Source organism: Microtus pennsylvanicus, chromosome 7 (assembly GCF_037038515.1).
Source record: "Microtus pennsylvanicus isolate mMicPen1 chromosome 7, mMicPen1.hap1, whole genome shotgun sequence".
NCBI lineage: Eukaryota > Metazoa > Chordata > Mammalia > Rodentia > Cricetidae > Microtus > Microtus pennsylvanicus.
In genome coordinates, this window is record NC_134585.1 from 46092519 (window position 1) to 46119762 (window position 27244).

Here is a 27244-nt window from a genome sequence, read left to right on the forward strand (position 1 = left end):
AAACTCACAAAATAAACAAGTCATTTCTGTTCAACCCGAGAGGAGCCTCTGGAGTTGGAGGGTCACAGCACAGGGAGGTTTCAGGTGAGGGGCCCCAAAGCCTGCACAGAGAGATGACAGCGGTAAGGCTGGGGAGGGGAGAGGCTGTCTCGGAACAAAGATACCATCTGAGTGTAAAGGAACAGGAGATCTATGAGCCATGAGGAGCCTGGGTGGGGGCACTTGGCATGGGAATGGGGTGGAGAAGGCCAGGAAGGGGGATGTGGTGTGGACATTCATAGCTATAAAATAAGGAGACCCAGAGCATATGAAAAGAACCATTTTCTGTGGGTCTCAGGAAGGGCCTCTCACAGGGGATTTCCTACCCAGGGCTCCAGGCCTTGGCTGCCTTCCCAGGGAAAGGTGGTGTTTGCTGTGGGGGACTTGAGCACTGTGTGGCCCTAGTTCAGAGGCAAATGGTGCCCACTCCCTGCTCTGGACTACAGGCTGCTTGAGCCCTGTCCAGCTGGGAACAAATATGCTCTTTCCTTGAGCCATACATTTCAGATGACGGAGAGAAAGGGAGGCTGAGTTCAGGGCAGGAAAACTGTGAGACGTGCTGGAGGGAGGGAGGTGGAGCAGGGAGGGCTCTTCAGAGGAGCGAGCTCTTAGCGTGGGGTGTTGTGTATAGATGGTTGCTGGCCAGCTCCAGGCCAAGACCACAGAGACAGGGCTCCCATAGCGCAGTGTGATTTAAAGCGAGGTTCCTTGGAGACAAGGATTTCAAAATTAGAAACAGAACAAAATCAAAACACATGCGACCCCATTGTTCCCCCACACACACCTCGATAAAAAAAATCCGTACATGTAATTGAAGAAAAAAAAAATCTATCTCGAGTGTGGAGGATGTGGTGGAATTCTCTCTTAGCACGTCCAAGGCCCTGAGTTCTATGTAAACGCAGGACTTTTTAAAATAGGGGGGGAAAGTCGCATCTCAGAAACAAGGTGCACTTTCTGTCGGCGTCCGTGGGGATTTCTGATGGGGATGATAGAAATGTGGTCCATTTTCATTTAGGATGATGAGTCACGAGGAGCCCTCACACATCTGCTCAGACAAGATAATGATGACATCACTAGAGGCACCAGGCTGTAGATACTATAGTTGGGATTTTATTTGGGCTGCCAACCAGCTCCCAAATAAAGACATAGAAACATACTATTTATTATGAATTCTCAGCCTTAGCTTGGGCTTATCTCCCTAGCTCTTTTAACTTAATCTATCCTGTTTCTATTCATCTATATTTTGCCTCTGGGCTTTTAACCTTTCTTTCATTTTGTATGTCCCACTGTCCTATTTCTTCTGTGTCTGTCTGTCTGGCCCCTGTCATCTCTCCCTGCGTCTATTTATTTCTTCTTTCTAGCCTAAATTCCTTCTCCTATTTACTCTCCCTGCCCGGAAGTCGCACCTATACCTCCTGCCTTGATATTGGCTGTTCAGCTTTTTATTATACGTTATGCATAGGCAGGGAAGGTAAAACAGCAGCATGCATTTACATATTAAACAAATGTAACATGACTTTACATAGTTAAACAAATATTCTGCAATAAGATGCTATGTGCTTTCCAATCCCTGCTCTTTTCGGCTTCACTCTGTCCCCTCTTTTCTTTCTGAGCTGCTCCCTGACTCCTTCCCTGGGCCTCCCTTTGTATTCTCGCTTACCTTTCCACATCTTTCTTCTCTCTCTCTTTCATTTCATCTGTCCCTTTTCTCCTTCCTTCCTTCCTATTTTCTTTCTTTCTTTTGTAATTTTGAGAAAGGATCTCATTATGTAGCCCAGGCTGGCCTCTCAACTCCCCACCCCTCAGCCTCCTGAATGCTAGGGTTGTAAACATGAGCTGACAATCTCTTATCTCCTCTCTTCTTTTCCTGCCGTGTCTTGGTGCCTGCTCGGTTTGCAGAAATTCACTAAACAAAGTGAGGAATTCTCATAGAATCAGGAGTGGGGGCTGCTGGGAAGCTGTTGGGACCAGGGACTGGTTGCCCAAATTCATGATAAGAGGGGATCTGAGTTCTTCTCCACAATTGCTCCTGTGGAAAAGACCCTTACCTATGTCTCAGCAAGAACCCATCATCTTAGTCAGAGAAATTTCTGGCCCTTCCCCATGCATAGCCTCCTCAACAAAGAGTCCAGACAGGCAGAGGTAGTATGACCAGCTAATTCCTACGAAAGAAAAAAGCAAATAGAAAAGGTCTAGTGTTTTTTTTTCTCTTTTTGGTAGTAAGCCTAGCTTTTAACAACTGAGACATCTCAGCCCAGGTCTAATGTTCTAAACATCCAGGAATGTTTTATACCATCACTGGGATCTCCTGGATGCCCAATTGATTAATTAATTCTGAGGCAAGTCTCTCTCACTGTGTATCCCAGCCTGGCCTCCAACTTACTACGTAGCTCAGATGGGCTTCAAACATGAAACAATGCTACAACTCCAGCCTCTGAGGTGTTGGGATTATACACGTGAGCTATTTACTATGTCAGGCTTAGTCAGTTTATAATTATGCTTTAATTTCAGCACATACACTAAAGTCAAGTGTGGGGTTGCGCTTAGTAGAAATGGGGAAATCTCTTGTGTTTTCGAATCATTCATTCTGTTTGCCATTCTGCCTGTCGCATGTGGCAGAGAATAGGTTATTAACTAAGGTGCAGAGATAAAAAGCTGCGATACCTGCCTTTCAGGCTTAAAGTCCACCTGAAGTCAAACTTCTATTAAGTGTCAACATAGCTTTGGTCCTGGACACGCCTCCTGAGGGAGAGCAGAATCCTTTGAGGTTCCTTCACTATGCAAGCACTCTGGGTATCACGGTAAAAATGCAATAAAATGGATGAGTACACACTGATCCAATATGCCACCTCTTCCATATATACAGCCCCCGTTATTCAGACATCCATTTACTCATTTATCTCTGTACCCACCGATTCCCAACCATCTGCCCATGCATCCAAAATATCCATCCATCCACCCAGCAACCCCTCATCCGTCTGCCTTTCTCTGTCTATCTATCTGTCTATCTATCTATCTATCTATCTATCTATCTATCTATCTATCTATCTGTTTATCTATCTCTCTACCTATACCTATCTGCATATCTATCTATCTACCTACATCTATCTATCTATGTATCTATGTATCTATCTAACTACCTACCTACCTATATCTATCTGTCTATCTATCTGTCTATCTTCCTATACATCGATGAATTCTTTTATTCATCTCTTTGCTTATCCCAGAGTGGGGCAAGAGGTCAGTTACTAATCCAGTGAGTCTTGGGGTATCATTAATGCAAAACAGAGCCTGTTTTTTTTTTCACATAGTGCCCACGCCTTATAATTCACAACTGGGCAGAGATGAGAGCAGAGATGGTGGGATAAATGTGGAGGAGAAGTTTAACTTTAATCAAGATGGCATCTAAGTTTCCCTGCAGTCTAAGGAGAGTTGCTCCGAGAAGCATAGAAGCCACGTTTGGTCAGGGGGCCTCTTCTACTGCAGCTTCTCCTCAGTGTGACAGCCCACTCCATTGCAGCGTAACTCTGTTTCCTACTTTCTCCCCATACATAGGAAAACTAAGGTTAAGTAGTTTGTTGGGCAGATTTAGGCTCACAATATGTTTTTCTTTCCCACCCATCAAAATGATCCCATAATTTGGAGAACTTGGTGTCTTGAATTGTTGCCTGGCTTCACAGATGTGTGTTAGTATTTGTCTTGTGGTGGGAATTCTTACTGGTTTGCTCATCTCCAACACAGGGTTGTAGCCCTTTCTAAACAGGCAACACTCTTCCCATCTGAGGGTCATTCGTCACCTGGAATTTTCTGGAAAGAGGAAATGAGGGGCAGTGGCTAGTGCCCTGGGAACTGCTTCCCATGCCTTAGGCTGGTAGTGACTCACTAGGCTGTGCTAGACAAGGAAGTTCATGTTGTCTGAGGGGCTGCCTGTCCACTAAGAGGGAGCCAGCACTGGATGAAGTCAGTGCTAGGAGTGACATGCCAGCATGCAGGGGGCGCTGCACTTAGCCACCGTATTAGTAACAGCAAATTTCTGGGTCCTCCTTTTCCTGTCTCTAAAGTGAGAGAGTGGATACATGACATTTAAGGTAGCTGCTAATGCAATGGGGTCTTAATCTCCTCACTCTTATACGTAGTCTATTTGATACCTGGGGCAGACCACAAGGGACACCTTGCATCTCTCTACGACGTGACAAATAAAAGAATTACAGAAATAATTACCCCAGGAAACAACTCCTAGAATTAGAAATTTGACTACAAATGAAAGATTGAGTTGTGTAGGATGGATAGAAATAGTGTAACTTCTGTGTTTTCATCTTGTAACTGAAATGCAAGAACATGCAGTACCATAAAGTTTACAGCGCAGATGATTCCAGTGAGGTAGGATGACCGTGGGCATTTGAGGCTGTGCACACCAGTGACTATGTGACACACGTCATAGGGCTAAATTGGGTACAGAATACAGTGCTTATTAAAGGATAAGTAACAATATGTACTAAATTAAAGGTTAAATACCGATGGAGGCCAGGTGTGGTGGTGAATATATGTCATTCCAGGAAGCCCTGGCCAGCCTAGGCCACATGGTGGAACTCTGTCTCCAAAACCAAACCAAGCCAAGGGATCACACTTAAAATGAAACAAATCCCCCACAACAATTCCTCTAACACTTATTGAGAATTTAGATAAAAGTATTTGAGGGAAGGAAAGGAACTAAGTTATCCCTAACGTTGCTTATGATGGGCAGTCAGTCCATGCAATAACAAAAGCAGACCAGTTTTCAGTCCACTTTAATGTAAAAAAAAAAAATTGTAGTTTGAACAATTTTAGGTTGGCAAAAAAGTTGGAAATCTAGAATGGAGCGTTCTCATATATCTTTCTTTAGGTTTACACAGCCATTGTATATTAACTAAAACAAATAGTAACACTGGTACAACATGGTTAACCAAAGGCAGACTTTATGTGGATTTCTCCAGTATTTCCAATATAATCTCTCTTCTATTGTGTGTTAGTTCAAGAATTCCATTGCGTTTACAGGCTTATTGATGTTTAAAAATCCTCTACCTACCCTACCCACAGACCCTTTATTACTTGTCCCGGGAGGTGACCGCTCCCACCACGCTCTGATCCTTGTTATACCATGGATTCCCCTAAGTTGTGTTACTTTGGGGACTTGCAGACTGCGGAGTTTCTTCGCCTCTGGACATCTCAGCCTTCCTGAGGATGTGTTCTTGGAGACGTTAGTCTAATCAAGTCTGCCTGTGCTTGCTTTAGGAGTACATTTGGAAGGTGATTCTGGCCAATAGATTATGAGAAGCCTGGGGTTTCTGGTTGAGTTCCCGTCACTGCTCAAATTACTCCCTTTCTTCTTGTCTGAATTTTGAGCCTTATGGTCTGAGTTATCCTTGGTTGAAGGACAGAATGCCTGGAGCTGTGGCAGCCGCTTTGTGACCATGATGGACAAACCTGAGACAGAAGCAAATATCGTGTTCCCAAATGGAAAAACAGGGAAACCCTAACCTTAGATGCTTTCTTTATTCCTGGGAATGAACTACCTCCTGACTTTATGTGAGGAAATACACTTTTCTCTTCTAGGGGAACCTGTGGTTACTGACACTGGATGGAAAAACTTCATCCACAAAAAAGCACGCTGTGAGGCCAGGTGTGGAGCACGTCCTTAATCCCGGCAATCTGGAGACAAAAGCAGTTGAATCTCTGTGAGTTCAATGCCAGCCTGGTCTACAGAGTGAGTTCCAGGGTAGACAGGACCCTGTCAGGAAAGGGGGGAAAAGGCATGATGTGCTCAATGTAGACAAGGCTAGAAGCAGAGGTCAGTGGTCAGCTTTTATAAAGTCCACAGCAGAATCGCCTCTCCTTTGATCATGAATTCAATACTCCACAGATTCTTGAACTTTGCTCTCTATCACGTGACAGCCATCTAGGGTGACGTTCTTGCCCTCCCATCTCTTTCTCTACTTCAAGAATGAGTTCAAAAGAGGAAGGGCTTGTTTAGGATCCTGCTTGGCGGGGGTGGGGGATGTGTTCAGCTGGGGGGTTATTTTGTAGAGCTAGGGCAACTTAACCATGGCTACACGACTGAAGAAGACACCCCCTCCTCCTACTACCATTTCTTGCCAAGGGGAGGAGTGAGGTGTCATGGCCCCCTCCCCCATCCGTAGCGAAATGTTAATGTGTCCAATCTTGTGCAGGGTCTGTGCAGATCAATGCAGCTGCGGCGAATTCAGGGTTGTGCCTGCTTTGTCATACCCAGAAGACATCGGCCCCAAACTCGGTCTTACATTCTTTCTACCCCCTCTTCTGTGCTCTTCCCAGAGCTTCAGAGGGGATAATGAGATAGCCTTCAATGTAGTCAAACTGTGGGCAGCCGGCACTGGATCCGTACAGTGAGATCCCTGGAAGGCTTCCCAAGCAGCAGTGTGGACCATCACCTGGACCTAGGACCCAAGAGATGGACTCAAGCATCTAGTCCAGGTTTGCCACCCGCTAATTACGTGGCCCCTGGGCATCCTTGTGTCTTGGCACAGCCAGAGGAAGAGGTTGGCAATCACTGTCGTTCTTCCACACAGGGCATCTGCAGAGTGCAATCTACGTGTAAGGGGTTATTATTCCCCCACTTCCAGTGGTACCTGCATGTTTGTCCATGCTGAGGTCCCTCTTCTATATCAGAGTTTTTCTTCTTTTTAAAACGATTTATTTGTTTTGAAGCAGGTTCTCAATCAGTAATGCTGTCTAGGCTGGAACAAACTGAGTAGCCCAGGCTGGCCTGAAACTCATAGTAATCCTCCTGCCTTAGCCTCTTCAGTGTTGGGATGCAAGCATGTTTTAAGATTTCCCATTGTTGCAGAATAAAGTCACAATCCTTAGCACAATTCTCAATCCAACTCCATCTCTCTCCAAATTTATTTCCTCGTTTCTTCTGCTTTCTCTCTCTCTCTCTCTCTCTCTCTCTCTCTCTCTCTCTCTCTCTCTCTCTCTCTCCTCTCTCTCCCCTCCTCCACCCCTTGACTCTTTCCCTCTCCCATTTTGTTTAGAGAGAAAGTCTACCTAAGTAGCTCAGGCTGGTCTTGAACTCTCAGTCTTCCTGTATCAGCCTCCAGACGGCTGAGAAAACAGATGTGCACCTCCGCACTTGGCCTGCATTCTCTATCAGTAAAATGTGTGCAGATAAAAACCCAGCCCAGATGTCCTCTTTTTTTTCTTTAGAGCATGATCAAAATGAGACTTTATACTCATAGTGTATATATTACAAATTATTAGATGGCCACTACCATCCCATTCAATTGTAGTGATGTCTTTATTTTCTAAGAAGTACTGGAAGCTCCAGCAATGTGTATTAGTTACCTGTTGCTACAAAACAAATGAGGAAATTTGATGCCTTTAAATATCAAATTCTTATTATCTTATCATTGCAGTGGGGCAGGAATGTAGGCGTGGCTTACACCTGGCCAGTTCTAGCTCAGGGTGATTTACAGACTGTGGTCAAGAGGGTAGCTACAGGACTCATAGGGTTGAACAATCTGCTTTCAAAATGGCTCCTTCGCATGTACGATGCCAGCACTGGTTTCTGGCAACAGATTTCAGATGTTGCCAGGTGAACTCTTGCCATATGTCTTTGAGTATACACGAAATATGGCAGCTGGTTTCTCCCAGAGAGCTGATCCAAACTGAAGGAGAAACTCAAAAGACCTTTTAGAACCTAGTATTAGAGGGAAAAGAAAAAAAAAATTTCATACCATTTTCTGTTAGAAGTAATCACAGTAAGTCTTGCTGTGGGATAATGCTCTTGTACTCTGTAAAGATTTGTCGCTCATATTGATGTAATAAAATGCTAATTGGCCAGTAGCCAGGCAGGAAACCAGACTAGGAGAATTCTGGGAAGAGGAAATGCAGAGAGGCAGTCACCAGCCAGACGCAGGGGAAGCAAGATGAGAATGCCTCACTGCAAAGGTACCAAGCCACATGGCTAAGCATAGACAAGAATTATGGGCTAGTTAGTAATAAGCCTGAGCAATAGGCCAAACAGTTTATAATTAATACAAGCCTTTGTGTTTACTTAGGACTGAATGGCTGGGGGACTGGACAGGATAGGAACTTCTGTCTATAAAGTGTAGCCTACGTTCAAGGGAAGTTTAACGCACATTTTGATTTGAAGACATATAAAACCCCCACACCTAGGTTGTCATATGTCTTTGTTCTCGTAACTAAGGTGTCTGCCATGTGGTAGATGCCCATGGACATTCCAGACGAAATGGGTAATAAACAGGATAATAATAAAGTTAGAGAAATACATGGGTGATATGTGGGGCTCATGTGTAGAATGATGGAGATGAGGATTGGTGAGAGAAATTCTGCCATAAGAATTTACAGGACTCTGAGTGAATAAAAAGAGTTGGGAATAGGCTTGCAAAGTTTTTTTGCAAAATGTGGGATGCCATCAATTCTCAGTAGTAGTGTGTATTGAAAGTATAGGGAGCCGGGCAGTGGTGGCACACACCTTTAATTGCAGCATTTTGGAGGCAGAGGCAGGCAGATCTCTGTGAGTGCGAGGACAGTCTGGTTTACAAAGGGAGTTCCAGGACAGCCAGAACTGTTGCTTAGCGAAACCTGTCACAAAAAACAAAAATTAAAAAAATATTTGGGTAAATATTTAACTCATCGTTTGTATTAAGATGGCTTGGGCAGTTTAGAGACAGCCAAGATGGTTGAAGACAACTTTCAGCACTTCCTCTATTGGTGTCAATGCAATGCACTCACTATCAAACCTCATCTCAGAATCTGATGTCTGACTGTTCAACTGTATTTCAAAGGGACGAAGGACTGGCTATCAGCAGCAAGAGTATCGTCTAAGCCATTTCAGGTGTTTTATTTATAAATGGGGAAGCTCTACTGTCTGTTTTCCCGGGGTTTTTGATCTTAAGTATTGAGGTTAGATTGACACTATTACGCATTTGAAGGAAATTCCTACAAATCATTGTGGGATGTGGGGGGACAGTTAGGTAGCATCATTTCAAATACTAGGATTCCAGTTTTCATTTTTTTTTTTTTAAGAACTCAGTTTCCCAGAACTCAGATTGATTGGCTGGGTTGCAATTTGGCCATTAGAACATGTCTACATAGAAAGTCAAGCTGCTCCAGAGTTCTTAATCCTTTTGTTCTTCGAAAGGCTAAGGACCAGTTTTAGAAGAGTCTTGGTTGGGGGGCCGGCTCAGTGAGTGAAATGATTGCATAGTTATGCAAGCATGAGAGCCTAAGTTTGAATCCCCAGAACCACTGTAAGAGCAGGAACATTTCTACGGGGGGTGGGGGGTGGTGGTGGGTGGTGGTGGGGGTGGGGTGAGGGTGGGGGAAGGGAGGTGGAGACAGAAAAGTGTTCAGAAGCAAGGGGAGTAGCTAGCCTGGGCTACATTGTCGGAAAACCAACAAGAAGAGAGACCTTGGATCAACAAGGAAGGTGAGGCCTGCAGGGTCAGCTGATCTCCATGTGGAGTGAATGTCTGCATGAAAATGTTCTAATGTGTGAGCTCGTGCATGTGCACTCCCCCTCCCCCATACATCACAAACCAAACACAGACAGACAGACAGACACACCAGTCTTGGCATTAAACAAATGTTAGTTCAATATAGGCATTAATATGCTTTTTCTGTTTCCCTGGGAGTTTGAAGGTCCAGGGCTGTATACTAAATAGTGCGCAATATAGAATATAGAAGGTAAATTTCTCTAGGAACTCCATGCAGTTCCAGTTGCGCTCAGACTCTGCTATTTTTTTTTTTTTTTTGCCAACTCATATTTACTCAGAAGCGAAATAACTGTGGAACTAATTTTAAAAAAGAAATTAAACAGTTCTTTGTTCATTTTGCATTTCTGTACATTTAGAAGTGATTAGTTGCTCCTTCATTACTGGCAGGATTAAATCCAATATTTGCCAGTATAATTTATTTTAAAAGACCTTTTGTCCTTCCGGAAGTATTTTAAAAACTTAATGATTAAATGGAAACTTTGGATGAGAAAGTTTTTTTTTGTTTCTTCGGTGTTTATTCTTCCATTTCTGATCAATTAATACTGACTAGTAGATTTTGGATGAGACTTGGAAAACTAATTCAGGGTAACACCTGGTCTTTTAAATGGGGTGGGGTGTCAAACCTTGGCTACCTGCACCCCATTGCAAAGTAGGCCCTACAAGGGCAGGGCCTTTGGGACGCTGCAGGGAGGTTCTGAGCGGTTGAACTTAGCCTTGTGCAAGCCCTCAAACACTGGAGTAGCCAAGCATTCATTTAAGATCCAGTGCGGGGCTGAGGCCAGCAAGCAGGCCAGCACAAAGCTTCCCGCTCCGGGCCCTTCCTGCAGAGGAAGAAGCCAGAGCGAGGAGTGGGATCCAGGCCCACTTCCTGTCCGGCTGCGCGGGCACCGCCTCCTCTCAGTGCCGGAGGATAGGGCTTCTATTCCCGCGTCTCAGCAAGGGTCACCCCTGTGTACCCCGACCGAAACCGCAACCTGGGCACGACCCGAGGGTTAAGTGCTCCCGGCTCGCTCAGGGGGCGTGGTCGGCGGCGCCCGCTGCTGGGGTTTGGGGGCGGGACGGACGGAGGACGGGGGCGTGGTTGGAGCGCGCGCCTTTGCGGCCCGGGGGCGGGGCGGTCGGAGGAAGGGGGCGTGGCCAGAGGTCCGCGCCTGTGCGGCCGCGGCGGGGAACGGGCTGTGGCCAGGGGCGGTTCCGGGCGGCAGGCCGGGGGCGGGGCGGTCGGAGGAAGGGGGCGGGGCCCGAAGTTGTTCCGCGCTGGGCAGCGGGGCTGGCGGGCGGACCGGGCCGGGCCGGAGGAGAAGTTTTCGCTGCGGCTGCTGAGCGAGGGTGCGGGCCCCCGCAAGCAGTACACGCCCGCTGCCATGGCTTTCCGTAGGAGGACGAAAAGTTACCCGCTCTTCAGCCAGGAGTTCGTCATCCACAACCATGCAGACATCGGCTTCTGCTTGGTGCTCTGCGTCCTCATCGGGCTTATGTTTGAGGTGAGTAGAGCGGGGAGGGGTATTGCAGGGGCAGGCGGTCCCATCTCCAGGACACCGCGGTGAAGACAGGGATTCCCTGGCCTCATCTGGCCTGGAGCGTGCCTGGCTGTCCCGCACTTTATCTGCACCTCTGGCTTTGTGCACTGTATCCACCCTGGCCTGGACCTAGGACATGATGGACAAGCACCCCTAGCTTCTGGCTGTTCGGGCCATGCCATGCTCTGTCGCCCCCTTGGGCACCCATGGTACCCTGCAACTGTCTCTCTGCATCTCTGAAACCCACGCCTGGCCTCGAACCAATCGCAGCGCTGCCTTCTTGGCTTCAGGACTGGGATTTCCTTTCTGGCGTCCTGGTGCCAAGCTGGGAGACTCCCAGACCCACAGTAATTGCACAATTCCCCCCTCCTCCCAAGTAGGGGCCGCCAGATCTTCTAGGTTCTTCCAGTAGGAGGGACCCTAACCCTTCACCTTTTCTGTGGCTTTCTGGGCTTTCTTCATCCTAACCTCTGGAGCTTGCTCCAGGTGTTCACATGTGGTCCTGGCTCCATTCCAGTGGGGGTCTTCTACAACCTACCTCTCTTTAATTATGACCTAAAGCGTTAGTTTTAAGATATCCTTTGGCACTTTGGTCTGTTGGTCTCTCCTTGTGGATGGATGTGTGAATTAGACCCAGAACCTCCGCTCCCTTTTCAGGTTCGAGGAGAGGGGCGGGGATACCCTCTGCTTTTAGGTGAAAGGTGATTCTCTTGTAGCCTCAGGCGAATGGGGTGGGAGCAGAGAACGGAACTCTACATCCACATCAGCAGTGTGCTGGTGTAGGCCTCAGAACTGTCTGTAAACCAAGGGGTCAGAATCCAAGGGACTGGTGGTCCCTACTACAGAGTGGGAAAAACGATGATACTGAAAAGTGGGAAGGACTGGAGGACACAGAGTATGGGTTTGCTGTGGTGTGTGTGTGTGTGTGTGATGTGATGTGATACACTCCCTCACTCTCACTGTAGCCTCCTGGTCCCAAAGCTCCTGTCCTCTCTTCGGGGTAAGGTTGCTGATCTGCATTCTGAAGGCTATTAAGAAGCCGTACCATTTAAAAGTTGCCGACCATCCCTACAGCTACCCGCGTCTCCCTTCTGTTACTGACACAGGTCCTATTTGGCTGATGAACCTGCTGCCCTCTAGTAGTGGGGGGCCTCTTCTGGTGGCCAGCTCTTGGCTGGATGCATGCCCTTGGCCAGGCTGAAGGGTTTGCAGGAGAGAAGCTGTGACTGGGGTCCACACTCTATCAGTAATGCAATCAACTCACTCTCCCCCCCTTCCCTCCCCTCTCCTTCCCTCTCCTCTCTTCCCCTTCCCTCCCCTCTCCTTTCCTCCCCTCCCCTCCCCTCATGTTTCCCTTGAGCTTCTGGAGAAGACTGTTCCATTGAAGATTGATTGCAGCCTCAGTTTCCCCATCATTGAAGAACCCATTAAAAATGGTCTTCCTTACAGCGATGTAAAGCTTTAGGCCGAGGTTGTATCACCAACAAAAGCCATTCCTCCGTATCAGTGAGAGAATCTGTTTCTTGCTCCTGGACCCTTCTTATTATTTAACATAGTGGCTTATTGAGAAAGCAGAGGACCTGCTCTGCTTAGTGTTTGCTTTCTGTCTATTTTGTTGTCCTCCATTCTAAGAGACTTCGCAGGGCCTTGCTCCAGTTCTTAAAGAGTAGGGTTGGAATGACACATGTGTCAATCATAAACCTCGTAGCCATGTGCTCCGCAGCTGGCCACAGCCTCTTGCTTAGTCCGTGGCTCTACTATCTGTAGTGTTTGTTAAGATTTTTGGGTTTTCCTGCCTTCGTGTTGTGCAAAAAGAGACGCCTAGTGTTTGCACTCCTACCTCCTTTGTTCGCTATCTTTAGCCTTGCGGGAAGTCCTTTGCCTTAGGTCTGTGGAATCTGCCACGTCAGGAATTGTCATTGGTAGTACCTGATGGAAGAGAAAGGACCAAGGTGAGAAAAAAAGAAAGCCATTTTCCTTCAAGTGGCCTTAGGGTCGTAGAACAGACTTGATGGAGATGTCGGTCTTTCCACTGCCTCATCTTTTTCTGTGGTACTTTAGCCCTTTGGGACTCACAGGACAGATGTTTCTTTCAGAAGACGCTTTGAGGACTTAGCACCAGTCTGAGCTGGTTTAGGAGGAAGGGGGCTCTCTCCTGAACCTCCTCTTCAAAGGTTCCTGATCTGTGCCGAGTGTGTAGTAGGTCTTCACCGTCCATTCTCACCCACTGACTGTAAAGAGATTGTGTGTGTCTGTGTGTGTGTGTCTGTCTGTGTGTGTGTGTCTGTGTGTGTGTGTGTGTGTGTGTAGACATCTAGTAGGAAGGTTTCTCTAGAAGTGAGGACAGAGGGAGCTGTAGGGGAGCAGGGATAAAAGCCATCAGACCCCTGGATTTGAATCTTGGGCCAGGCAAGGGTTCCTTGATTTGGAAAGCTGAAGCAGGAAAGCTGTATTTTAACTCTTCAAATAGAATATGACTTTCGTCATCACCCCCTCCCAAAAGTCCCCTGCCTAGTCTCTGCTGTTTCCTAGACCCCCTCCCCACACTCTGGCAAGCCGCAGACTTCATATCCACATCCACCTTCCCTTGCTAGTCACCTCTGCAGCCGTCCTGGGTTTTGATTTCCCTCTCAGGGTCCCCAGGGCTTCAGTTCTGTCTTTAGGGAGATGTTGACGCCAAATTCCTTCCCTTGGGATCACTTCCTTTTGGGAACACATGAAAGACTGTCTGGCCCCTGTTCCTCCAAGCCACACTCCGACGCATTTTTAGTTTAGTTTTGGGTTGTCTTATTTCCAAAGCAGGGGCAGCTTCTTCCCCATCCCAGGTTTTGTCCCATCTCATGTCTGTTTGGAGTAGAGCTGTTCTGTGCAGCCGCTGCACTTGGCTAAAAAATGTCAGGAATGTGGAACTTTATCCCCCCCCCCCCTTCCTTTCCAGCTTTCTTTCTTAACTCTGCTTCGGGTGCTAGAGGCCGTTTTCTTCTCCACAGTTCGGACTTTCTTAGGTGGAGTGTGGTTCTTCAGGGTGTGGGTGGCCAGTTGGGATGTGTGGATAAGTCAGATTTGAAAGGAGCCACCCCTCCCCTCCCCTTCGCTTCCAGTGCCCGGTGCCACGTTTCTAACCTGAAACAAGCAGGGAAAGAGGACAACTCTTTCATTAGTGACCGGAGAATGAGGAGTAGGGGCGCCTGAAGCAGAGGAAGCAATTTCTGTACCACCTTGAAACTGTCATCTCAAGACAGAAACTAGTTTCTTCTTCGGTTTCTGCAGCTGTGGGGGAAATGTTTCTGAGGTTCTGAGAACATTTGTTGGTTTCGTGTTTGGTGTTTATATCGGCCGTGATGAAGATGGAAGGGTTTAGGATGCAAAGGAGTTTGGGAATGGTAGCTAGGTTGGGCTTTTAAACTTATTTCTGAGGCAGGTGTGGGAGGTGGTTCCTTTCTTCCAGGAACTGCTTTCTTCCCTGTTCCCGACCCCATGGCAGACTTGTCAGGAAGAAGTATCTGCAGTACATATAATGGAAGCCCATTGCAGGTGTCATAAGTGTTTGGACTGGGGCGGGGCGTGGGTCTGTGGCACCAGTTCATACTCATGGACGTACCTGTGGGTGTCACAGCCTGCAACCAGACAGGCAGTCCTGTCTCCTGATGCTAGGTGAAAAGAAACGTTATGCATTGTGAAAAGATTCTTCTCAGTTAATAGAAGCATGTTAGTGGCTCATAGGTACACCTGTGGATGTCAGGTCTGTTTTCTTTCCTTTTTTTTTTCTAATTTCTAATGCACTTTTGGAGATGTTACTTTGTCAGTTTTTATAATTTCTGACTTTTGCCTCTAGTCCAGGAGCTTGAAACAGCAGTCTGCTAGGGATGCTCAAGGCCCCCAGGATTCCCTCATTCTCATGGGTGCCTTGCTTGGGTGAATTTCTGTATGTGGAACTCAGTGATTCGAGCAACAGACCAGAAGCTTGGTGTTTGAGCTTTTCTTGATCAGGATTCCAGTTTAACCCTCGCCTATGGGATGAAGGGGAATATTTATTATTCTTCCCTTGGCAAAAGTGAAGGACGCTATTGGTCAGCTGGTGAAATTTTGACCTCAAGTACGAGATGAAGACTGATATGTTAAAGATCCCCCAGCACAGGGGTGCTTCCCCGATTCGTTCACAGTCGCACGGGTCACCGTTGGCTCTCAGGGTCTGCTTTCTGCTCCTAGACCTCTCATTTAGGGCCCTGGCTCTGTGTCATTGTAGGAATGACGCATTTTGAGATGGATACCTTTCTCCTAAATTCTCCCGTTCAAATGACTGTCCCTGGGTCCCCTAATTCCCCCTTTCCCAAAGGATCCCTGGGCTGTGGCTGTGCCACACACAACACGTTTTTCCTCTCGGACATTTGTCTACTTAGAACACAGGGTGTGAGTTCCAGGGGGTCTCGGTGCTGCCAGAGTCGGCTCTGGAGCAATAAAGACTACAAGGAAACCACCCTGGAAGCTAAAGAGGTGTCTTTTCTCTTGTCTCTGTCCTGTGAACCCCCAGTGGCTTCTTTCTCAGAGCCCCTATCCAGGCTGGTCACAGCAGAGCGACTCAGTCCCGACTGTTTGTGGAATAACATGTGTTGCTATGGTGAAAGCTTCCCTCTGGCCTGGCAGGCATGGCTTTTTTTTTTTCTGTGCTTCGTTGTGGGCAGGGGCCCCAGAAAGCATCCTGTGGTATAGCTGATGTACCTCTCAATCCAAGCTCCTGATAAGGGATGAAGCCAGAGGTCTGATAAGAGTGGATTAGGATTCCCACACGGCAGAAACGCTTTCTAATGGGCCACTGTGCTATTAGCTAGCCTTGGTGGGAAACTCTACTGATCCTATCTCTTAACCTTCTTATCCAGTGCTGTGTATCTGGTATCCATTGGTACCTAATGGTTTAAGAAAGGAGGGGCTGGGGTGGGGAAGAAAGCAGCAAAACTACAAATAGGGCTCCCAGGCAGGTCTTCTTCTTTCAGGGGCAGGCCTTTATATCCTCCAAGTGCTCAGTTACTTTGCCCTGATTTACCCCCGCTGTCTCAGATGTCCTGCTGTGGAGGAGAACCAGACCCAGCTTTGGCAGAGCTGATTATGTTGTGAGCTAACTGTGTGGTTTAGAGAGCTTTGCAAGGGGTTCTTCTGGATGGTGCAAGTTCACATGGCTTTTCTTACTTTTGAACAGAGGAAATGGAATCCTGATTGTGAGTTGGGGGTGCCTCTGGGCCCTCTAGTGAGTATGTTGAGCCCCCCGGGGTTGTGAGGAGGGCTGCCACTTTGCCTCTTGATGTCTTTCATTTGTCTGTAGGGACTGGCAGCATTTTGTATCTGTGAAATGTTTTACTGGCCTCACGCTGCAACCGGGATTTGTGGGGGTTGTCGCACCCATCCAGAGCCTTGGCTTCTTGAGGAGAAATTTGGCCAATGACCGTGCACTGTAAGTTAGAGCCAGAGCCAAAATAAGAACTCAGCAGTTTAGAACTCGGCTCCGTGGCCTCCTTGAAAGGGGTGTCTGGAGTGTAGGCACAGGCGACTTTGTTTTCCTTTGTCTAAATGGATCTGTTTATTACCTGGAAGTAACATCTGTGAGCCGTTCCACTGGGAAGCCTTTCTGCCTAGAATGATCATTGAAATTCATATCTCCCTCAAGGAGACTAAAGAAGAACGACCCAAGTGTGTGTGTGTGTCCTGTGTGAACACATAGGAATGAACAAGAGCATTGCCTGCCACTGCCATTATCCAACATCTGTGTGAGATAAGAGGCTTCTGGTTGTAGTTGGCTCACTGACTTATCGTCCAGTTAATCCTGTGGTCATAGCTCAAGGGCACATCGATTTTATGAGTTTCTGTTTTATGAGTTCATGACCTTAGAGGGCAACTTAAGAAATTATCTGCTGTTTACAGAAGGGAAAAATAAGCCCCACCTCCAAAGAGGGTGAGAGATATGTCCCAGACAATTAAGTAAATGTTTCACAAACCTGGAGCCACACCCAATCCATCTCTGGTGCATCTTCTGTATCTCTGCCCTGAACTCTAGACTCTGTCCTTGAGTGCCAGTCTCTGTGTGAAGTCCTGAAAGTAGCATATGATACTGAAGAGCACTGGGTCCATTCATTTGGCAAATTCCTATTAAATGACAGAGTACCTGTGAGGTGCTTGTGTGTGTTCAGGGAATGCAGAGATAAAGAAGGTCGGGGCCCCGTCCTCAAAAAGGTCACAGTGTGGTACCTTAAAGCTGATGCACTGAGCTGGCCTAGCTGGTCGAGGCCAGTGAACCCAGCTACTTAGGAGGCTGAGTCCAGAATGTTAAGAGATCAAAGCTCACCTGGGCAGCATAGTGAGATCCTGCATTAAAAAGTAGGACATGGGCTGAGATAGAGCTCATTGGTGGAATGCTCGCCTAGCATTCGCAAAGCCCTAGATTCAAACCTGTGGACCACCAGGGAAAAAAATAAAGAAAACTGTGGATGAGAGTCAGGCCTTAAGCTTGATGTGTGTGACAGGTGCAGCCTTAGACTCTTGGGCTCAACCTCAAGCCACTGTGCTTGGTGGAAGAGCACGTATTAAGAACTAGCATCCTGGTGGTGGGCATCAGGGGATAGGGGAGAAGAGCGAGAACTTGCCAGGCACATCTGGGACCCATACATCTGTTACCACTTTGAGCAGGTCATAGGGGCTACTATCAAAATCCCGTAGGTTTGCGGGCTTTAGAAAGCAGCAATTCTTTATCACTGTTTTCAAGTCCAAGTAAATCTAAGACCTTGTTTTGGGGGAAGATCCGTTTCCTGGCATGCAGTGGCAAATCTGTATCTTTACATAGCAGAGAGAAGGGAAGGAAGGAAGGACAGAAAGGGGTGCTTGATTTCTGGGATCTCTGTAGTAAGGACACTAAGCCCATAATGAGGGCTTTGTAATTGTGATTAATTATCCTTCAAAGTCCTACCTCTAAGGCCATCGCACTGGGGATAGGTTTTCAGCCTAGGAGTTTTTGGTAGCAGGCATCAAAAGTTCCATCCGTAACAGACTGTGTGTGTGGGGGGGGGGGAGGTGTCCCTGTGAGGACATATGTGTGCATGAGTGTGAAGGCCGGAAGCCAACCTGAGTGTCCTCCTCTACTATTCTCTACCTTAGTTTTGGAATCATGGTCTCTCACTGAACAGTTTAACGATCTGCCTAACATCACTGACCGGAGAGCTCCGGGATCAAGTTGTTACAGTTACAGAGACTTGCTCCCATGACCAGCTCTGATGTGGGTGCTGAAGATCCAAATTTAGGTCCTCATGCTTGTGTGGCGTGTGGGGTACGGACTCACCTGTCGCCCTAACTTGCCATATGGTGTCTTTAAGATTTTTTTCCAGGATTAGGCGTTCTGCCACTGCGCTACACCCCGCTCTGGGATTTTGTTGTTGTTTATTATTTATTTATTATTTATTTAGAGACAACATCTCCCTCTGTAGCCTTGGTTGGCCTGGAGCTTGCTGTATAGAACAGGCTGACCTCCAACTCATAGAGAACTACCTGCCCCTTCTTCATGCCTGGCTCCCTGCTGTGTTTTGTTGTTGCTTGTTTGTTTGTTTGAGGCAGAGTCTCACCAGTAGCAAGGCTGGCCTTAAACTCAAGGGTGTCCTCTTGTCTCAGCCTCCCAATTACTGGAATTGCAAGCATAAGCCATCATTATCAGTGGGAAGGAACTTCTTAATAAAACTCCTGGATTTTCCAGTCATAGAGTTTTGCTTAATCAGGCCGTTCTACATCTTCATTATAAAGATAGACTCTGTCACAGGGAGTGTTTCTTCTTTTTCTTCTTCAGAATTTTTTTAAAAGAACTTTCTTTCTTTCTTTTTTTAACAGGGAATTCTGTTGAGTGGCACACTACCAGTGCTAAGCTCTCTGTGGCTAGGGAAGGAGAAAGACGTGTCCTCCAGGACAGCGGGTAGATACTGATGGAGTTTCTAGGGCTCTCTCCCCAACCCTGTTGACCTCTGCTCCATGAAGGGAAGATCTCTTTAGTTAATCAGCACTTAGTGATTTCTGGTTAGTACCTAGTGTAGTGCCGGAATCTTTACCAAGTGGGTGTTGAGTCAGTGAGAGAATGGTTCATGTTTAAAGGGACCACGGATAACATTAAGAGCAGTCTGGGGCCTCTTGGATAGCTAGTCCTTGGGAAAACGAACCTCCCCTCCAGCAATTCTTAAGAGTTCTACAGGAAACCCCAAGGTTTGCTCCACAGTGCCCAACTTCCGGCTGACACGAATTCCTCAGACCTCGGAGCAGAGTTGAACTTTCCAGACCCCATACTTCTAGACTTAAGAGTATGTTTTCAACTTGTATTGGTGCTGGATCAACTTCTGACCTCAGTAGGCAAGGGGTAACTTGTCAGTATGGAGTCTGTCATTGCTGTGTGAAATGGAGATGGCGAAGTGGCAAAGAATGTTTGATGGTTGATGGATTGATTTCTTTTTTTGTTCAATAGCAGTTTTGTCTTTAGCTTGGGCAAAAAGTCTAGAGAGTTTTTCTCAGAGATGGATTTGAGGCTAGTGCCCTGTGGAGGCGGGCAACCAGGAGGTAGGTGTATAGTAGAAGCGATGAACTCTGGGATGTGAATTCTTCCTACAATTGTGTGGTCCCTACAAGACCCTTCACGTCTCAGGGCTGCCCTGGCTTTGTGTGTGTGTGGGGGGGGCGGGGGTGAGGTGAGTGAGTGGGGATGGGGTAGATTGGCTCCCCTGTAGTTCAGCTGCCCCTTCCTACCATGGACCTGAACAAGGGCAGAGCCTAAACTGCCAGGGAGGAAGAGGAAGGGATTGAAGGAGGAACCTGCCTTCCTCCACCCACACAGATTGTGACATTATTTAGCTTGAGCACAGCAGTGCCTCTGCTAGATTAAAGCTTCTGCTTCTCTTTTTGATTTGAGCTGGAATCAGTGTCACACTGAGTTTTGGTTTGACATGTAATTGCAGTGTAGCAGAACTCAGGTAAGGAAGGAGAACATCCATATTGAAAAGGAATTATAGTCTGACCCCTAACGTGTTCTCCCAGGTTGACCAGGGGAGAGCACGGAGTAGCTAGCCTGGTCCCTGCCTGGGCTGACTGCCCTATGCACTTTGCTCGGCAAGGTCCCGTTTTGTCACCCCAGCCCTCTGAGTGTACTCTCTGGGACCTTAGACTTCAAAAACTACTTTTCCCATTTCATGATAGATCAGTGCCTTGCTCTGTGCGTTTCTGCCCCTCTCTCTGCCTTTTTCTCTACCCCCTGCTCCCACTATTCCCCTTCCCCCCAGTGTTCCAGCTTGACCTTACTTCCCACTTCATCTTTCCTTTTCTACTCTGACAAACAGTGGCATGCTTTCTTCCTCACACTATTGCTAGTTTCGATTTTTTTTTTTTTGATATCTCCTTCTGGTCCATGCTAGCCTGAAACCCACTTCTGAGTGCTAGATTACAGATGTGTACCACCGTGCCCTCTGCATCAGCGCTCAATGCTCTTCTGATACCTGCTTTCAAGTAAGAATCAGCCATCCCGTCTGACATTGAATTACTACAGTTTGGGGAACCAGGGAGATGGCTTTCTGTGGGGAAAGGGCCCTTGCTACTGAGTCTAATAACTTGAGTTTGGTCTCTAGAGAAAAATGACTCCTACAAGTTGTCCTGTGACTCTCTCTCTCTCTCTCTCTCTCTCTCTCTCTCTCTCTCTCTCTCTCTCTCTCTCTCTCTCACACACACACACACACACACACACACACACACGCACTAAGTAAATGAATAGATAAATAAATATAATAACAAAATGAAATACCGGAATTTTATTAACCCCAGATTGTTCACACTTATGCCTATCAAAACAGTAGCCACTTAATTAACTACTGTCATACTTAACTATAAATTAATTCGAAAACATCAGTAGCGCAGTTTTGGAGAGTATCTGGTTCACAGAATGTGCTCTTGGCTGGTGCTATTTACCACACTGCTTTTCTGTTCTCATAGTAACGAGATAGGAAGAGGTCCTTGTGACCTGGCTCCGACAGGAAACTATCAGAGGCTATAGTTTACAGAGGTCAAGGTCAATCATGGACCTATGGCTAGACTGCCAGAGTTTGCATTCTGCCCCGCCATAGTGGGTAACTTATTTAACTTTTACATGCTTCATTTTCCTCGTCCTTGACATAGGATTAATCATATGCCATCGAGATATGGGGAGTGCTGGAAGTATTACTATAAATACAGCGCATAAGGCGGGAGGGAGATGCCGCTCCTTATAAGAGCCCCGTACCTGCTGCTTAGGTTATGACAATCAGAAAGTGCTGGGTGACAGCTCAGCTATGTATAACTTCTCTTTGTGGCTGTGTCATCCACTTGGAGCAGAGCCAAGAAACAGGATGCAGATCTGAGCGGATGATGTCCTAAACCCTTGCGAGGAACTCCATACTCCCTGCCCTCCGGATCCAGTTCACATCTCACCTGTAAACCTGAATATGTTTCTTGGTTGATACTATGGTAGGGGTTGAACGCAGGGAATTGTGGATGCTAGCAAATTCTCTGCCACCAAGCCAATGCCCTTCCTAATTACAAATGAATTTCATGTTTGTGGTTGGGTTTCTTCCCCAAGATATCTCAGTACATATTTGCAAATATATTCTAAGTCCTGAAGAAAGAGCCTAGAATATTTTCCAACCTGTGTACAATCATAAAGTTTTTTTTTTTGTTGTTGTTGTTTTTATGAGACAGAGTTTCTTCTAGCTGTCCTGGAACTTGCTTTGTAGACCAGGTTGGCCTTGAACTCACTAAGATCCACCTGCCTCTGCCTCCCAAGCACTGGAATTACAGGCATGCGCCACCACCACTCTGCTAGGCATAGGTTTTTATACATCCACAATAACTAATATTGGAGTTTGGAGCCTAGAAATGGTTCTATTGGAAGTTAGGCAGTCTGGGACAATTCATTTCTAGAGTTGCTGGGAAGCACTAGTTTTATCACATTGAAATAAAAAGTAGAGCTTGTCTACTGCCTAGTTTGCTGTCACACCTCTCCCCCTAAATGTGAAAGAAACAGTTTTGGCTTCTTATCACACTCCCTGGGAGAAGTCCGAATTAAGCACTCTTCACCCACCTGACCTCTGTCTCCCTTCCCTCCCTCCTTCTTTCACCCTTTCCTTTCCCCATTCATCAAACCCCCCTGCGCTGTACCAGGCCCTGAAAGCTGAAAGGGATGGCAATTTGGGCTTACCAGATTGTGAGGGATCACTTCTCATGCCTTTAGCATTCAGCTGTTCCATAGCCAGGTGCAACTTGTCCCGCATCCCTAGCCTCAGGGAAGGGAGTGAGCTGGTTTCGTCCCTCCTTCTGCAATGCTGACTGACTGCTATTGGTCTCAGTCAGGGTGTCTATTGTTGTGATAAAACACCATGACCAAAAGCAACTTGGGTAGGAAAGGGTTTATTTCATCTTGTAGCTGCTAGTCCATCATCTATGGAAGTCAGGGGAGGAACTCCCCCGAAGCAGGAACCTGAAGGCAGGAGCTGATGCAGAGACCATGGAGGAGTGCTGCTTACTGCTTGCTCTTCATGACTTGCACAGCCTGCTTTCTTACACATCCCAAGACCACCAGCTCAGGGTATGGCACCCCCACAATGATCTGGGCCCTCCCACAACATCAGTCAAGAAAAGGAACACTAAAGGCTTGCCAACGGTTGGTAGGGCATATTCTCAATTGGGGTTCCCTCTTCTAAAAGGACTTTAGCTTGTGTCAGGTTGACATCAAACTATAGTGTTTTTGTAAAGCCATCACTTTTGGGTTCTGAAAGCAGAGTGGAAAGGGATGTGTTGTATAGCCACAAAGACATTACCTTTGCCCCTGGAAGGGAGGCAGATTGGAAGCAAACAGTCACATCCATATTGAGCCGCCATATTAGTATTCTGCGTGTAGCCCCAGTAGTGACGAGAACATGGTCATCTACCAGAGAGGATGCTTTGAGAACAGGAAGGAAATATTCCCAATTAAGGAAGGGCAGGAACTAGAGTGGATGTGGAAGGACTTAGGCAGAGGAGCAGTGTGTTTCCATGAAGAGTGGGGCTAAGTGTGGAACCAGCACACTCAGCCCGTGAGTAATGCTGGTTGTTCTGGAGGTAGGATGGAGGGGAGAGAAGATGCCAGGGGGAAGGTGGGCTCGGTCCTAGAGACCTTGGAGGTCATGCCCAGAGTTGAACTCCTATCCTGGAGGCAGTCGGGTGTTTTCAGGAGGGCGGTGGTGTGATGAGGTTGCTCTGGGGCTGTGGAGAGAAGCAGGGAGGGTGAGCCTGGACACAGAGCCTGGGAAGTTGGCTGCGGGGCTGGTCTGTGTGAGAATTTCCATTTGGGATATCTTTCTGTGCCGGTCTCTCTGGCCAGGAAGTAAGTTGTAAGAAGTAGCAGGGACGCACATAGCTGGGTGCTCCCTAGTGTTGATTCTCCATGGTCTTTCCCATATGCTTTCTATGACCCAGGCTAATAGCAAGGCTCTAGTGTGGGTGTGGGGTGGGCTTGTGTGGTTGAAACTGTCAGTTACCACCTGAAGACCATACTGATAGAGGTCTTGCTATTTAACAGGAATGTTGCTTCCCAAACATCTGTCTCTCCCACCTTTGCCCCACACACCCTGCCTTCTAATCTCATTCTTAGCTCCCCCCCCACACACCCTTTCTTTGAATCTTATTAGCACCTGCTTCTCCATTAGTGCTCCCCTTCAGACCTCATCAAACACCTCTGCTTAGGACTCTGTCCTGGCCTTTTTTTTATGGAACTCATTCCTCCTGTAGGCCAATTTTGCTGTTTCTTACCCAGTTAGCCAGGCTTAGAGGAGCATCTGCTGTCTACCGAGAGTTCTCTGGGCTGGAGATAAAACATGAATAGAGCAGGTGGGGGTTTGACAAGGTTATGGGCATCTTGTGTATATGAGGTACAGTAATGAAGGGAGCTCACCCCAATAGTTTATATTTAAAAAGAGGCGCTTATCTAGACCTAAAGCATGTTGGCTAGGCACACTTGTTATGGGAAGCAATGGGTATCCAAATTCTCAAAAATATGCCCTCGGGTATTTGTTATCCTCTAGAAGAACGGGTCTTGCTTTGAAGTTGAAGCTGACCTTGAACACACGGCCCTCCTCCCTCAGCCTCCCAGCGCTGGGATCACAGGTGTGTGCAGCACACCCGGTTTTCGGGGTGTGCGTGAATGGAAACCCTAAGAAAGGATGCAGTGAGAGATGAGTCAGCTGTGTCTGCACTGCAGACCATAAAAAGGCCCCTGGGCCAAAGGCCCGGATCTAGCTGTTACAGGGAGCCATTAAAACAGTAGGGTGGTGTGGGTCCTAGCCCTTGCTAGGCCTCTCCCGCAGCAAGGGAAGGAAGTGTTTCGTTCACCGTGCCCCCAGTACTGTGCCCATAGGAAGGAGGTGGGAGTTTACTGAGGTGGTCTCTCGTGTTCTTTCTGTCACCGATGGCCATTTCAAGCTTGTCTCTCCATGCTCTCAGGTAACCAGTTAGAGGTGCTTTGAGAACCTTGAGAGTCTCTGGCTACGCACAGTCACAGACCCCAGGAGCTTGAAGTCTTAGCTTTCAAAGGCCAGGGGGCTGAGGCTTTCAGTAGATACCATTCGGTAGTACTCTGATGACTCAGAAACAGAACTGTACCCCAACACCTGTTCTCATCCATCTCTCCTCCTCCCCCATTAAGAACCATTTTTGCTATTTTTGGTGTTTCATGTTCGGTTATTTATGACAGTGTAAGGAAGCCGTAAAAATGTTCTATAGGACCAGCAAGATTGCTCGTTGAGTAGAGGTACTTTCCACACAAGTCTGGTGGCCTGAGTTCAATCCCTGGAACCCACACAAAGGTGGAAGGAGAGAACTGGCTGCACAAAGCTGATCTCTGACTTCAACATGGATGCTGTTGTGAACCCATGTGCCACTTGAACATATAGGCATGCACACACATGCACACACACAAATAACAACAATAACAATAATACTATTAAGAATAACAATAATGATGAAAAATATGTTATCAGCTCAGCGTATCAGTACCTGTGCACATATCTGTAAGTACATATATTGTTGTATCCTTTATGGTACACAGCAAGACAAAATTATCTAAATTGATTTGCACCCAGTGTTTCCTTTATGTCTGGGAAGACTTCCTATGAGTGTAAAGACTTTGCTTATTCATATAGTAGGGCAGATGATAGTCTTTCATTGCACAATTTACCTGCGTGCATTCACTGGGCTCCCTTCTGATGGACACATGGACTTGTTTTCCCGTCTTTCACCCATATAAGCTGTGCTACAGAAAATGTGTGGGCATGTGCTTCACTTTGCTCCTGTGTGGAAATACCTTTCAGGGTGTTTCGTAGAGAGGGCACTTGGGTTAAAGTATAAATGCACTTGTAGTTTTGAGAGGTGGTGGCACATTTTCCCCTGTCTTTTTAATGCTCTGCTCAGATCCACTCACTGGTCATTTGTCTATGTGACAGTGTGTAGTCGTATATAGCTAGACAAGGAGAGCTCTGCCCATTTCCATAGTGAACTGCTTGCTGTTTCATTCATGTTCTCACCATCAAGCAGAGCCCCGAATACGTAACAGCAACCACAACAAAAATATATCGAAGTTTTAAAAAACTGTACTACTTCGTGCCTTTGGATAAGGGAGCTGTTTCCTAGTGAATTTCTTTTAAAATTTTCAAAATGTATTTTTCTTTCTTCTCGGTTTTCATACATTTGTATAATGAAATATGATCATATCTACCGCCATTTCTCTTCTCCAACTCCATCCTGGTCCCCACTCAGCATGTCCCTCTCCCACCATCTCTTTTTAAAAGTAACCCACTAGGTTCAGTTAGTGCTGCCCACACGTGCATAGTGTGGAGCCATCCATGGGAGCGTTGGAAACCAACCTACCAGTGGTCACAGTGACACAAAAGAATGACCCCCAGCCATCCTCCCCAGCCATCCCACCCCTCCCACTGACTTCCTTGAACATCTCCCCGTTGTTTCTCTTGCTCTGGCCCTCCACAGTCTCCTCAGGACCAAGTCCGCTCCCTCTGCAGCTGTTTGTCCTTCCTCACACTCCACAGGCCTTTTCTGGAAAAGCCTTCGTTTCCCCCTGGGCTTCCTCAGCTCCCAGGTTCCCTGCGCTTCCCTTCTGATGACACCACCTCTGGGTGACACCTCTTTGTCCCACTTGATTGGCAGTCCCTGGAAGATAGACATGTCTGTGGCAGAGCCTCCGGCATCCTGGCTGCAATCATGTCATGTTCCACAATTAAGTGGTGAGTTAGGATTACCAGCTGATAAATACCTTTTCGGAAACTTTTGCCTGAATTTTAAATTATGATACAACCCACCGTCCGTTTCTGATGTCAACAGGCCAGTGCTTCTCAGAGCGTTCGCCAGTTTTTCCCGACGCGCATTATCACAGCCCAGAAGGCTGCCTCGTCCCCCAAAGAAACGTTAGCATCCATTTCTCACCGCTGCCTCCCACCCCTGTCACCACCCCAGAAACCACTAATCCTTCTCTGGACTTGCCTGTTCTGAACATTTCATATAAATACAATCATACAACATATGGCCTTCGTGTCTGGCTTTTATTTAGCATTGTGTTTTTGAGATTTAGGCAGTTGTAGCATGTATTAGTACTTCATTCGTGTTGCGCCTGACTCGTTCCATGGTATGGAGATAGCGTGTTTGGTTAACCTGCATGTCGGGTGATCAACATTTGAGTTGTTTCTGCTCTTTCGGGTTTTGAATGATGCCCCTCTGAGCACTCCTATGTAAGCGTTTGTGTAGATAGCATGTGTTCACTTCTTCTGAGTATATTCCTATGAGTGGAATCTCTGGGTCAGTGAATAATTTCCGTGTAGGCAAGGAGCCAGGGCTGAAAGGATATTGAACAGTTTGTCCTTTGAATTCAAGAGGTTTTTTTTGTAATCTCCAGTTCAGTATTGTGCATATTGCCCATTATTCTGCCTTCACACGGCAGCTATTGAAGTTATACTTGACGGACTGTAGGAATTCACAGGCAGATGTCTGAATTCATACGACACTGTTTCCTGCTTCCCAGGCGGGCTGTGCTTTGCTGACTGTGGAGATGACAAACGCCTATCTTGCCCTGAT

General features: G+C 47.0%; 1 protein-coding gene across 1 annotated transcript in view; it reads left to right on the plus strand.

Annotated features, from left to right (window-relative positions):
* The first annotated feature begins 10830 nt into the window (after positions 1-10830).
* The window catches only part of Tram2 (translocation associated membrane protein 2), a 75168-nt gene continuing 58754 nt past the window's right edge, over positions 10831-27244 (plus strand). Inside the window, exon 1 of the mRNA XM_075980642.1 lies at positions 10831-11059. Coding sequence (XP_075836757.1) covers positions 10940-11059 — 120 coding nt within the window. The 5' untranslated portion in view covers positions 10831-10939. The remainder of the gene's footprint in view (positions 11060-27244) is intronic.